This window comes from Urocampus carinirostris, chromosome 6, assembly GCF_059441175.1.
Source record: "Urocampus carinirostris isolate Australia breed hairy pipefish chromosome 6, RoL_Ucar_1.0, whole genome shotgun sequence".
Lineage (NCBI taxonomy): Eukaryota > Metazoa > Chordata > Actinopteri > Syngnathiformes > Syngnathidae > Urocampus > Urocampus carinirostris.
The window spans coordinates 21,336,094-21,350,108 of NC_142354.1; the positions used below are offsets into that span (position 1 = coordinate 21,336,094).

The 14,015-nt window shown below is 39.0% G+C and overlaps 1 protein-coding gene across 2 annotated transcripts in view; it reads right to left on the minus strand.

Annotated features, from left to right (window-relative positions):
- Positions 1 to 12,057, minus strand: part of bsnb (bassoon (presynaptic cytomatrix protein) b) — a 108,847-nt gene extending 96,790 nt beyond the window's left edge. For both annotated transcript variants that reach the window (XM_088338261.1, XM_088338260.1), the window contains exons 1-2: positions 11,754 to 12,057; positions 2,412 to 2,793 (exon numbers count right to left, since the gene is read on the minus strand). In XM_088338261.1, the coding sequence (XP_088194387.1) occupies positions 2,412 to 2,793; positions 11,754 to 11,938 (567 nt within the window). In that variant the 5' untranslated portion in view covers positions 11,939 to 12,057. The remainder of the gene's footprint in view (positions 1 to 2,411; positions 2,794 to 11,753) is intronic.
- Positions 12,058 to 14,015: the final 1,958 nt, after the last annotated feature.

Consider the following 14,015-nt stretch of genomic DNA (forward strand, 5'->3'; position numbering starts at 1 on the left):
AGTGTCTCTCAGGAAGGAAATACAGTAGTTGGAAATTCAGAGTGTTATTACAGTACACTATTTTTACATTGTAATGGCACCTAAAACTGAGGCATTGCAGACACAGATTTTTTGATTCTGGGAAGATTTACACGCCCAAGTATATTTACACAGTCAAACTTTGCAAATAAAGAATGTCAAAGGTCAGTCGATCAGAGGTCAAACTATAGCTGTGTTTGTAGGCCAACTCATCTTAATCCTCATAATATTTTGGGCAATACTGAAGCGCAAACATGGCAATTATATCGTAAAATATAAAATTCAAGTTTATGTGCATTACCGCCCCCTTTAACATTCAAATATGGCCTACTAACTGGCCGTACTGTGGCTATTTTGGATCTGATTGGCTATGGCGACGATCAGCTTCATGTGCCATTCACTCACAGTGCTGAGATGCCAGAACTGCTAATTCTGAAGGCCTTAGCCTGAAAACACATGCAAGCTCAATTCTGATTGTATAAAAACTCTGACATAAAACTACTGGAAGGATTGTAACCAAATGGATACAATATATGTAAAAAGTACAAAAATATAGAATAGTTATAAACGTGTATACTCTAAGCAAAATAAATTTGAATTGAAATTGACTTTTGTTACAATTGTGATTATGATGTCTGGTTAATGTTAGGCCAGCAGAAAAGCCCTTGCTGGCCCTTACGACCCACCACTGGACTTCTGCAAAGGGTGAAACATATCAGAATCTACATTGTGCAATGCACCGCTCCGGATGCTTAGAGTATACTGCACAAGGTGACTCATTTACAATATCTATATGTAACCTATACATACCAGTAAATATGACCTTCACTAGGAACGTCAACTACACCTCTTTTATTATGTATAACTTGTTGGCCTCACTTGAGTCATACAACAGAATAATTCAGATAACGGACAGGCTGCCTTCATTTGATTTTCATGTGGCATTATTTTCTTGCATCAACGTCATAGTGGTAGTAATGTACATGTATGCACACTGAGAATCGACATTGAATCATATTTTTACTAGAATTTAATGCTTAACTGAAATACAGTTTTTGTTTTGTAATGTCTTTCTTGTAAATACTATTTAGACTGCTGATCACAAAAATGGCAAAAGTATGAGATTTTGTACTATCTATTTCTTTCAATTTGATCTTTTCATAAAAGATCATTGCTATAAAGTACCCTATCAGCGCGAAATTATAAGAACCGCCAGCAAAAGTATTTCTCCATGAATTCCAATTTTTAAAAAAACATAACAATAATATTAGTCAACTTCAATCGCCGACAACAACAATCCTTAGGAGAGATGGCGGTAAAAACAGCTTTCAATGTCTAAATTTGTCTGACAGTGATTGAGGGGCAATGTAGAATTATTTGACAGGCCAGATTTGCCCTAAGGCAATGGTTCTTAACCCGGTTTTATGGAATCCTTGAGGTTCGGTTAGACAGTCTCAGGGGTTTGGTGGAACCTCTGCCGTAGAAGTCAAGACAGAGGACTCATCATTTCTCTATGCAACGACCCGCTCTGTCATCAATAGCTGCAGAGGACCACGTGGTATTGCTTGGCCAATCAGTTCTGCACGGAAATTGCCAAATTCAGGAGTTCTCCATCATGTGAATGTCATCAAAGTACGTTATGTAATTAGTTTCTTCATATTTGAATTCATACAATGTCGAACAAAAAAGATAGTTGTTGAGCGAATCTGAACAATATGGATTCTTATGTATCACGGAACAGGATGGGAGTAATGATTTGCAATGCCAATTTGAGGAACTCTAACCGTGCATCTGCAAAACTAAAGGAACACCTCAAGAAGCTGCAATGAGATGGGGAATATGAAAACACAAAACTTGCCGAATTTAAGGTGAAGAGAGTCCGATTCAATGATAAGGCCTGCTCTTGGACTCGTACCCACGCTTCAACAAACAGATCCTCACAGCAATGTATGAAGTTGCATAATGAACGCAAAGCAGGGCAAGCCATACACCATTGTCAATGAAAATATAACAAACTCTGCTCTTAAAATGAGATAAGAGTAGCACTTCCCAAGGTGAAGCAATACATACCTGAACTTGTCAAAGGCAAACGCAGAAGTCACACAGATTTGCAGTTCATTGTGAGTTAATGCAATTTTTCCTGCACGGTTCATTTAGTGCACAAGTAGAAAAACAAAGTATTGAATTTGGAAGAAAAAAAATTATATATATATATCATTTTACACTAAAGTAGGGTTCGGTAAATGCGCATATGAAACTGTGGGTTTCAGTAGCTCCAACAAGGTTAAGAGTCATGCTCTAAGGCCTTGAGCTTATGACACCTGCAGTTATAGACTCTACCGCTGATTGTCTCAAATAAAACCATCTCTTATAAGTAGGATGTGAGGTCTTACCTCAGTGAGGTGAGGGTTGGGGTTGAATCCACACTGGTTGCACACCATTGAGCGGCACTGTGTGCAGGTGTTGAAGCTTGGCCTGTCATCGCCAGTGCCAGTCAAGTCGGCCGTTTTACAGACGGGGCACAGCTTGCTGCTGGGCATTGGTGCTATTTGAGGCACAGAATAAGGAGAGGTAGGTACGCTCCCCCGGTCCGGGGATACCGAAGGGGACCTTCCAGTCCGGCCGCTGCCTACGTCCACGTGTAGGTTTTTCCTGGACACGTGACCATGGCCCTGCTCACCATAGGACTGGGGTGTATCATGAGAGGCTAGCCTGTCCCCTGTACCATGACCGCTGTGGACTCCTGTTATGGGTCCCTGGTCTGATGCAGGTGGCCTGAAAGAGAACATACAAGATTTAGAGTGGGATTTTACATTAAACAAAAACTTTCTTTAAAATACTTAATTGGTGTGGTTGTTTTACCTAAAAGAGGTATGATCGAGTTAAGGATGTGTCAATGTAAAATTGAATTAATTCTGGTTGTTTGATTGATGGCAATTGAGCTTGGATTAATCACAGTTCAGGTTTTGGGACTGTATAATAATTGATTTTTTGGACATTCAAATATTTTTAAAATTTGCTTTTAAAGGTACTCACTCAATACAGTCACAACCATATGAAGGGAAGATATTTATTTCTCTGTGCTAATTATTTGTGATTAAATGCTTCTACATTTCTATTCCGTGTTAAGATATACAGCAAATAGTTTAATGTTCACACACTGTGGCAAGTTGCCATTTTTGAATACACTTTCAATCAGGACTAGCTCTTGGGAACACAACGTTTCTATTGCTAGGAATTAGCGATAAGAAGCTTACAAACAATACTTTGTGATGTGATGTCCCAACTTTAGTGTGACACAGTAATTAAAGTGCAGCGAAGATGTTCGCTTGATTAATTTATTCCTTTCAGTTTTGCTATGATTTTTATGCTAATGGGAGGTTAAATACAATTTTATATAGAGTCTGGACGTCAAAAAAATAACAGTTGAGTCCTCGTCTTCTGAAATGTCACCGATACCAACACCAACAATATACTTCTTCTGTATAACTTTCCCACAAAACAATGTTCATATTTAAAAAGTTTAAAAAAAATCAAGTAAGAAAATCCTTAAAATGTCCAGTTTGACCTACAGCAATATCAGTTGCAGTATGAGCAATGTTCCCTCTAATTTTCCACGGGTCTGAGCGTTCACACAAAGTCGGTGAGCAACGCTTGAAACGACAGTGAGCAACCATAATCCCAAGTGTGGAAAGATAATTAATTATCAAACATGTCCAAAACTTGACATCAAGTTACATTTTGCTGAGTTTCCGGCAATGCAGAATTATTTTTCTCTTTTGAATGAATTGACTAATGTATGATTGCAAAGGTTGTACGGCCTAGAAACGTCGTTTGTTCTTACAATTCTTTCACAAGATATCCATTTCTGTTTATTTCCTGATATATTTTGTCGCATAATATTAACGTTGTTGGGGGCTTATTTAGTCGGTTGTAAGATACAGAACTGTACTTAATCACATTTTTAGTGGAAGTACAATGTTGGCAACAAGATTCACTTGATGTAATTGGAAATTATTTGAATGCAACACAAACCTTTTCTTCTTTTTTTCCATGTTTTTTTTCTACTTTTTTGTTACTTTTTTATTTTTGTTCTCTATTTACTTTTTTTCCAACATTTCTTTCTTTTCTTTTTTTCTGGCTTTTTTTCTAAAATTTTCCTTCTTTTTTTCCCTTCCTTTTGTTTCTTTTTTTCTCAGCTTTTCACTACTTTTTCATTTTGGTATTTTTTTCTTTTTTGTTCTATTCCCCCCTTCCTTTAAGTCATGCTGTGCATAATTTTACATAATATTTGGTCATGTTGGGATTAAAGAAGCAAAAACAACCTGAAGAGCCGTTTAGTACCCGAAAGAGACGGTTCCTTTTAGTGAGCTGAGCCGAAGAAGCCGGTTCTCTACTAACTTTACTCAACTTCGTTCTACTTCGACTCGACTTCAAAATACCGCATTTAGGACACAACGTCAGGGGAACCCTTGTATTTTTACCTTCATGCACTGTAACTTTGATTTAAGTAGCTACTTAATTAGTAATTTTGAGCCCTAATTTTTGTGCGCTGGCTAGATTTTCTTGTGCGCTGAGAATGTGCGAGCAGTGCGCAATTGCGCACGCGCTCAGCTTAGAGGGAACACTGAGTATGAGTATATAAACCTTGAAATAAGGCCTGATATCAGTGTGCACCGATTCCTACCTGTTATTTGTAATAACTTTTGACATAATATAGTGAGCAGCCATGCAACAAACAAGATACTGCTGTCTTATGTCACTAAAAATTTGTCACAGTCCAATTTTTGGCTCATACTGGTAACTTATGTTGGGTTCACCAAAGAAAACCTTGTAAAAAAGCCAAAGAATAAGCCAAATATATAATGTTACAAGATGACTAATGACATTTTGCAGAGAGCAGTTAGATGTCTGAATTTTCAACAATCAAATGTACTTGTTTTTGTGACACCACAACGGAGATGTTTTCAACAGTTTTCACAATAGTTAGAGAATGATTAGGCTAGCATGGCTTTTATCAACCTGTCTGAATACAAAGAATGTATTTTAGTGCAACAAAGGTAAACACAGCAGTGACTCACTGTTAATGTTTGTTGACTTTCTTTGTCCGACCTTCAGGCAATAACAGAATTTTCGAACAAGTATGAGGAAATTTGCTTGTCATAACAACTCAGATATGATATTGTCATGGCCGTCATCTTCAAAGACATTTTTCAGGATCAGTTCAGCCTCCATGGTCAGGGAGATAAGGCAGGAATAAGGGAATTAAAATAAAGCGTGTTAGCCATTGTGAGTCACAGCCACCGACTTGGGCCGCTGCACAACTGGAACTCTTTGCAAACCATCACTGCTCTGTTACATTTCAAACTGACAGGGTGACCACCAATCTTATCTCTGCTCTGAGCAATGCTGGACAAGAGAGGGGAAAAAAGGCTCCAATGCGTGAACATTCAAATATAAGGAGGGAAAATGACATGTATATTTTGTTCACGAATATGTGTGGTTTGTATTTTCATCATCGACAAGTTGTCCCTCCCAAATATGTTGAATATTTTGAGGGCTGTGGTTAAAAATCCAACAAAGCTGTTATGGACGTTCCCCTAGCAGAGACGTGTCAAAAATTAATTTAATAGGAGTCTGAAGGAGCTAATACTATTAGGTAAAATATTTGTAAATATAAAAAACAAAAGGTATGATCAGTAGAGTATAACTCCCAACAATCAAATGCACGTGAATGTAAATGGTCTGCATTTATATAGCACTTTTCAAGTCGATTAAGACCTGCCAAAGCGCTTTACAATGTGCTTCACACTTTTCCCTTTTACACACTAACTAACCAATAGCAGCGTCAGCCATGCAAGACAACTACCTGCTATCAGGGGCATTAGGGATTCAGTGTCTTGCCCAAGGCCACTTCGACATATAACACGGAGAATCGAACCTGCGACCTCTTGATCCCAAGATGAGCGCTAAACCTCCTGAGCCAATGCCGTACGTTAAGTAATGTCCCCATCGTAATGTATTTCGTGCAGCGCTCTCTTGGTCCTGGAGTAGGCCGTAACTTTCTACCCATTTTTCAAGACTGATCTTGCAGACTTTGTGGCGGCTTTACAGGTAGGAGCCGATCTGCGGGCCAACTAGGCCTCGTAATTGGCATGCGGAAGGCTTCCTCGCTAAGGGACCTGCGCTGGATCCTGGCCATCTTTGTCTGCATGGCCGCAGGGGGCAAAGGCCAATCAGGCCCCCCTTTCAAGACGGTGCGTGTGGGGAAAAACAGAAAGTTGTTTGTGATTCCCGTTTTAAAGTGATGAAGTCGCGCTTACTAGAGGCGGGTGCTGTAACCGATGGGATTTAATGTTTATGCCCTTCAGAACAAAGCTCTCCAATTGGTCGATTATAATAATTCTTAATGATGGGCAAAATATCATTCGGACACGGAATGGGGGTTCAAAACTTTATTTTACAGCTGGAGAGTCTGGTCACTTCCTGTATATGAATGCAATGTTTGTCCGTGGGCCCTGTTGTGTGTGCTCTTGTGCGACCCTCTTCGGAAGGGTCTTGTGAACTAATTGTGGGTCTTTCGACCTGTTGGCAGAGTCGGTGTTCTGAAAAGGTTAGGGGAAATGCATTTGTAGCAGCGTAGTACCCTACACTATAAATGGAATGAGGCAATGAAAATATCCCTTCCATCTATCAGCAAATGCGAATCCACCGAGGAAAACACTACTTTTTATGTCCAAAGTTTTATGTCTATGGTTTGACCAATTGCTTCATCACAAAGTGCTTACTCAGAGGTTTGTAAACTGCCACTCTTATAATGGGACCTGTTAATAAAACATTCTATTTTTTGGAAGCAGAGTGAGGTATGTTTTTTCAACTATCCTTCACATACGTTTTTATAAATGTTATAAAATATTACACTACATAGCAAACGCAGGTACAATGATAAAATATTTACAAGTTGCTTGAGTGGTTGAGGCTACAATGGGTGAATTAGCAATTAAAAACACTCAAAGCCCTCAAATGGACTTGATAAAGCAGACTAACGTACAGTATCTGTCTAGGGAAATACATTCAAATTATTTCCAAACTCATATCTTTACACCTACATAAAGTATTATGTGGTGTTTGTGCAGAGAAAGAACCATTATATTCAATTGAAAGGACAAAAGTAGCCAGAATTATAGCCCACCATCACTTGGAGTTCAAAACATTGGTGGAGTTCAAAACATAATCAGTGCACAGTAATTTTCACAGAATACTGTACAGATTGCTATAAAACCCTAAAAATGCATATTGTTTTAGAGCACAACATATTCCAGATATAGTATATCAAACCTTTCACTAATCACATTCTTACATTTAGTTCAATACCCGCCACTTATCATACAGACCAAAACCCGAAATCAAATGTTTTAGGTTCTAACCATGCTGTATTTTTAGACATAATTAAGGTTGATGTCCTTATCCTAGCCATGCTTCACACAAAAATGTTTTGAATGGAGGTAAGCAAGATATATCACAAAACCAAAATCTCTGATTCTAACGTGATTTCCTTCAGGAGCCACCACTTTTGACAATGAAGTCCCACCTGAGTCAATGAAAAGAAAAAGTTCTTTAAACTATCTTAAATTTAGCAAAGCTAACCTAACTGTTGTTAGCTTATAACCAGCAACATGCAGTCATGGGAGGCAGGTGAAAAAAATATATATGATTATCATATTTTTTCAGTGTTAACGTTTCTTTCTCTTTTACTTCACATGTTTTCTGTTTCAAATTCGCTGGTTGACTTGTTTATTCTTTGCACACACATGACCCAACAAAGTGATGACACCATGACGGACGGTAGTAACCCGTAGTTAACAGTGAATGAGGCCAGTAGATTATAGAGAAAGAAAAAGAGAGAGAAAGGAATGAGAGAAAGAGAGGGAGAGAATAGAGAGAGGGAGAACGTGAGAAACAAAAGAGATAAAAAGAGAAATAGTGAGAAGGGGAAAGAAAGAGAGAGAAAGAAAGAAATCCAAAGAGAAATAAAAAGAGAGGAGAGAAAAGAGAAAGATAGTAAGAGAGAAGGGAAGAAAGAGAAGGGAATAGCAAAGGAGACAGAGAAGGTTAGAAAAGAGAGAGAAAAGGAAAAAAGGAGAGCACAAAATAAGGTCAAATGACACGAGAGAGAAAGAGACAAAGAGGAACAAAGAAACAGAAAAAGAGAGACATGGGCCGCCTGTTTGACACCACTGGTCTAGTCAAAAAAGTCACATTTAGCAGGGAACTGCTGGGAGAAAGAAAATTGTTACAACTATATAAACGGAAACATCTGGAATCTAAGAGTATTAGGTACACATTTTAAAAGGGGTGGCGTTTTAAGCGCAAAATATTCAGAAATAATACCGAGCTTGTTTTGAAGACATCACATAAAGTTCTTTGTCTCATTGCCATACATTGATTCTCTGTCCCCAATCTTCATGATGAATAACTACTCTAAGAGATTTGCATTATTTCTTAGAGCTGTGACTACCATTTGGCTTGAGGAGTAGGCTTTTGTTTTGGGAGGTCAATTAAATATGAGACTGCCCTGTTTAAACATTGGGTCTTTAACAAGAATATCTTGAAATATCTCTGGTATACTACAAAATGATTTTAATTTGTAACTAAAAACATAATAAAGAAAATGTTGACTTCACTCTCTGACGTAGTTAGCGGTGCTTCAGAAAACCTCATTAAAATTGTGGTTCATTAACTGGGACATATCAAGTGTGTTATTTAGACTATTCATTTGTTCAATACATTTTGTTTTTGTTCTAAGGTAATTGTTCTGAACGCATTGTTTGAATCCCAAAGTATGACTTTTGGATTTTTTGACGTATCTATTTTGTTGAATTTCACTTTGGAGCTATGCATTGTGCATGCTATGAAATGGCCCTTTTAGGAGAAGTATAATGTTTACGCAATCTTCGATCTACTCTATCTCTGATCCTTTCCTCCTACAAGTGATTGTCTGCACTTCACTCTGATGGCTTGACACAAAGAGTGCCTATAAGTAGATACAATTAAGAACAGAAACAAGCACGGTGGTTTTTGTGAGCTCAAAAGCACACTGAGTGACGTGGCTAAACGTGACAAGAAAAAAAAATACAATTGGTGACTCATTTTCACATACCGGGAAAAGCACACTTAAACAAATGACTGCAAGACCATAAACTGTTTTTTGTCGCAGAAGGAACAGTATAAGTAATGGGATTGGGTGAGTGTTAATCAACAAGTAAAAAAACAGTACGAATACCAAACATTGGAATTGGTGCCGATACCCGATTTTTTAAGGTATCCGGGGTATGAACACCATGATAGGCATGATGATGCTACACCTCACTAAGTGTAATCACACCAATCAAGCTGTTCACATCTCTGAACTACAAGGGGCGTGCACGTCATCTCAATGCATGAGATGCATCAGTGTCATTGCCGTCTCGGATCATACAGGTTAGGTAATATCACATTTTGTAAGCGAGAGTTATCTTTCCAGCACAGTCACACAAAATTAGGACACTATGCGTGATCAATTAAAAATAATAAAAGGCATGCTTAAAGGTATTCCCAAGAAGATTTTTTTTTCAATAATGCACAAAACATGTAGGGTTCCTCCCCATAATTATGCTAATATTCCACGAGCCGAAGGACTTTTAACTAAGACAGGAAAGTTTGATCACATTACCCCGATTTTACCTAACCTGCATTGGCTACCTGTTAGCTTAAGATGTGATTTTAAGGTTCTCTTTGTATTATACAAAATCATGCATGGACTTGCGCCCTCATATCTTTCAGATTTAATTTCCCCCTATGTTCCGGTCCGGAGCCTTCGTTCTGAAAACGCTGGTCTATTAGTGATCCCAAGAGCCAAGAAGAGATCCGCAGGTTCGAGAGCTTTCTCCATCCGGGCCCCGGTGATGTGGAATGCTCTTCCCCCTAAGATTCGATCTGCAACCTCAGTGGAAATATTTAAATCTAAACTTAAAACACACTTCCACTCTGTAGCATATGAATAATCTATATTTTATGTTGATAATCCCTCCCACATTCCAAAAACATGCATGTCAGGTGAATTGGCCAGTCCAAATTGTCCCTAGGTGTGATTGAGCGAGTGAGTTGTCTGTCCCCATGTGCCCTGCGATTGGCCGGCAACCAGTTCAGGGTGTCCCCTGCCCACTGCCCGATGATTGCTGGGATTGGCTCCAGCACCCCCGCGACCCTACTGAGGATAAGCGGTGTAGCTAATGAGATGAGATGAGAATATGTGTATTATTGGCCCTCATGTAGGTTTTAGATGAGAGGATGGTGTCATAATAGTCAGTAATAATAGTTTGAAATAGTCTTTGATCTGTGCAGCCCTTTGAGACTCTTTGTGATTAAGGGCTATACAAATAAACATGACTTGACTTGACATGGTGTTCCCCCGATGACGTCCCAGGTCATGACAAAGACTAGTCAGTTCATGTTTATTTGTATATCCTTAAATCATAAACAGTCTTAAAGGGCTGCACAGATAACCATTACAACATTCTCTAACGTGAAACTGACAAATATAGGTAATAAAGTATTGTAAGTATGAAAATATATAAAGCCAAAATGTAGCTGCGATTAAGGTTTCAAATCACGGTTTCAGTTTTCAAAGCAGAATTCAGATTTAGGGTTCCCATATAATCTATTCAACCATGGTTTTCAAAGTATAAATTAAGGTTTAAGCTTTCAACTCAAGCTTTCGGATTTTTGTTTAAATTACATTTAGTTGTAGTTTAGGGTTCCAAAGTAACTTAAACTTCAAGTCGGGTCAGAATTGTTGTCTTTAGACTATAGTTAGGGGTCCGAAGTTTGAAGTTAGAAGCAGGGTATCAACGTTGGTTCAAATCAGATTTGAGTTCATTTCGTAAAGTAAGGCTTTGAAAAGGCATTTTAAACTCAACATGCTGTCTTCAAACTGGATTATCTCAGAAAATGATTGGAATATACCGATGAAATGTATACACATTTTATGTGAACATCATGTACCATTCCCCCACATTTTGCAGGTTCAAGAATTTGGGAATATCTTTAAGAAGCACTGTGTAGACATGAACTATTCCTCCTTGTTCATGCGCAAGGGTGATAAAGAATTCCCAATGGATGCATATTCATTTGGAGTGTGAGCTGGAAGATTAGGCACCCTTGGCTCGTATTTAGCAATGATGCTGTCAGACTTCTACATTTGTCATCTTACACAGCAGTGACACCAAGATCCAGACGTTGTCTCACCGGGCGATTGGAGTTCTCGAAATGACTTTGACATCTAATAGACACGGTGTCGCCGTGAAATGAAGAAAACTGAAGATACGCTTCACAATTGTATCGTCGCTGAGATCACCTGGACGAATGTGGCTCGTTCATTCATGATACTGCCCAAGCCCGGGGAAAGGGGCGTAGCAATGCCCGTATGAACGCCTTGCCGTGTTTACGTTGGCGTTTAAATCGAGAGATGCTAACGTATTAGCGATTGCGAGTAATGTGTGATCGGTGAATTTGGTCAAGAAATGGTAATTTTGATGTCAAAAGGGGCAGCGTTGTTGACAAGCATATCGACATAAATAATTAAGCAACCATTCAAGTCTATCTCCGCACACACTCGCCCGGTAGTACATCGACGCAAGCCGACCCACGCCGTAGCCTTTTTTTTCCGGCCACACTTTACTAGCTCGATCGGCTACCTGTTAATCCCCGGCCCGGGTCCAGTTCCACTTCCCCCGGCTGGTGCTCCATTGCTCGGCTTGATGTGCTGTCCAGAGCCCGGTGGTGCTGAAATGGAAGCCGGAGCACCGGCCGCGGGTACGGGGGCGCACGGGCCGCCTTGTCCCGCCTGTCCCTCTCCTTCCATGCTCGCCTCGTTCCCCATCGTTTTGGGAAAGCTTCGGGCTGGAGAGAAACGTTGTGGTGGACGGTTCTCACAAGAAGAACTCGTATAAAAGTCAGCGGTTCTCCCCTTCCGCCATTATCGCCTACAATTCAGCATCCCGCACGGAGCACGCGCTGTGGCGGTCGGGGCGCGGGGGCGCGCTGACGCAATGGGTGGGAACGTGAGGGACTCGTACGTGCGCGTTCCCGAGACTGGCTTATTTTAGGCCGCACGCAAATAGCTCTTGAGCTTTTCGTGGCACATGAGCTGAGTCCTGAGAGACTTCAGCCCGTCAGAGTGCATACCTGACACCGTCAGCCACTTGCTACCCTTATTAATGATTGCGATTCCCCTCAATAATAAACCTTACAAATACAACACGGTGCCTATTTGCTCACATCAAGACAGACTATGTAAAGTAAAAATAAAGATCATTTGTTTAAACAGCATATATCCTAGTTCTTTACTGCGGAAATACTACAAAATATTACAGTAGAATTACTTCAAAAATCTTATAAACATACAACTGCAGAAATACTATAAGGATGCTACAGAAATACTACAAAATTCTTACTACTGAAATACTGCAAATATAACCCTGCAAGGATAGCAGATAATACTACTGCAGAAATACTACAAGAACCCCACCTAAATACTACATAAATCCTACAATAGGAATAGGACAAAAATTAGTACAAAAATTCTACTGCAGAAATACTCAAAAAATGCAACTTCAGTATTACTACAAGAATATTATGGATTTATCGCAACTATACTTGAAAAATACGACTGCAGAAATACTACAGGAATCCTACAAAAATGCGACTGTAGAAATACTTTAAGAATATTACAGAAATACAACCAAAAATCGCCAGAAATACTGCAAAAATACCACTGCAGAAATATTATGTATGTTTTTGTTTTTTTAATGAATGATCTTGTTTTACAACTAATGATGAAAGACTTAATGAATGGTCTTTATTGTCATTATACAAGTACAATTGAACTGAAGGGCTTCTCGTTTCAGTGTTGGTAAAACAAATTGAAAAGGTAATATATATATTAATTATATATAATAAATATGCACTTATCCACAGTGGCAGTTGTACAGATCATTATGCTGATGAATGCTTAAAATGGGAGTTCAGGGTGGCTTTTGGGAGGAGGCGCTGAATAAAACGCACTGTCCCTTTAAAATTAATTCACAAAAGAAAACAAGGCTTGAGTTGGACATGTTTTGTTTTTTTGAAATCGTTCCAATACATTTTCTGGGCTGTGTCTGTAGGAGGGAGATTGTATGAAAAGCCTTACTGTCTTTATTCATCGGTTTCTGTTAACCATATTTTTATGCTGATTATTATCACAAACAAGTGATGTAACAGTGCACTTTGCTGAGCACACACAAACACACAAATCTGTTGCACTGAAAACATCACACATGATCTTAAGTGCAGCTGCCTGATTAAATTTATAGGAGAGGATTGTGCTGGTGCGTGAAAGGTTAGCAAAAGGAGTATTGTTCAAGCACAATTAAATCAGAATAAACACTGGAATTTTAACATGAAACACATTTCTGGTAATTGTACATCTATCGGATAATAACAAAAGAGCTAATGTTAGGATTCGTACATCTTTTTCATGGCCAAATTCAAGCACTTTTTAAAGATTTAAAAGCCAATTTTCCACTTTCTCCAGTACTATTAAAAGAAGACATGTACCACTGGGAAACGCATGACCGATAATAAATGCCCATAATTGATATTTTATTCTTGCACCGATACATTTCATCAACTAATGGTGCCCTGTTTAGGTGTAGCATGTAGCCTGCAGCAAGAAAATCCTGGTTGAGGTAGTCATCTCCATGAATTATTTTTAATCTGACTGAAAAGAGCTTACCCTCCCATTGTGAAGAGTTGGATCACTTTCTAGCATATTTTCTGGAACACTGTGCATAGATTTGTTCCATGTTTTAGCCATTCTTAGTATTTTCCATTTTCAAGCCATCGTTCATAAAAACGGCAGCCCTCGGCATCATGATATGATGCACCTGTCCTCTTGGGGTGACGTGTAGGGTGAA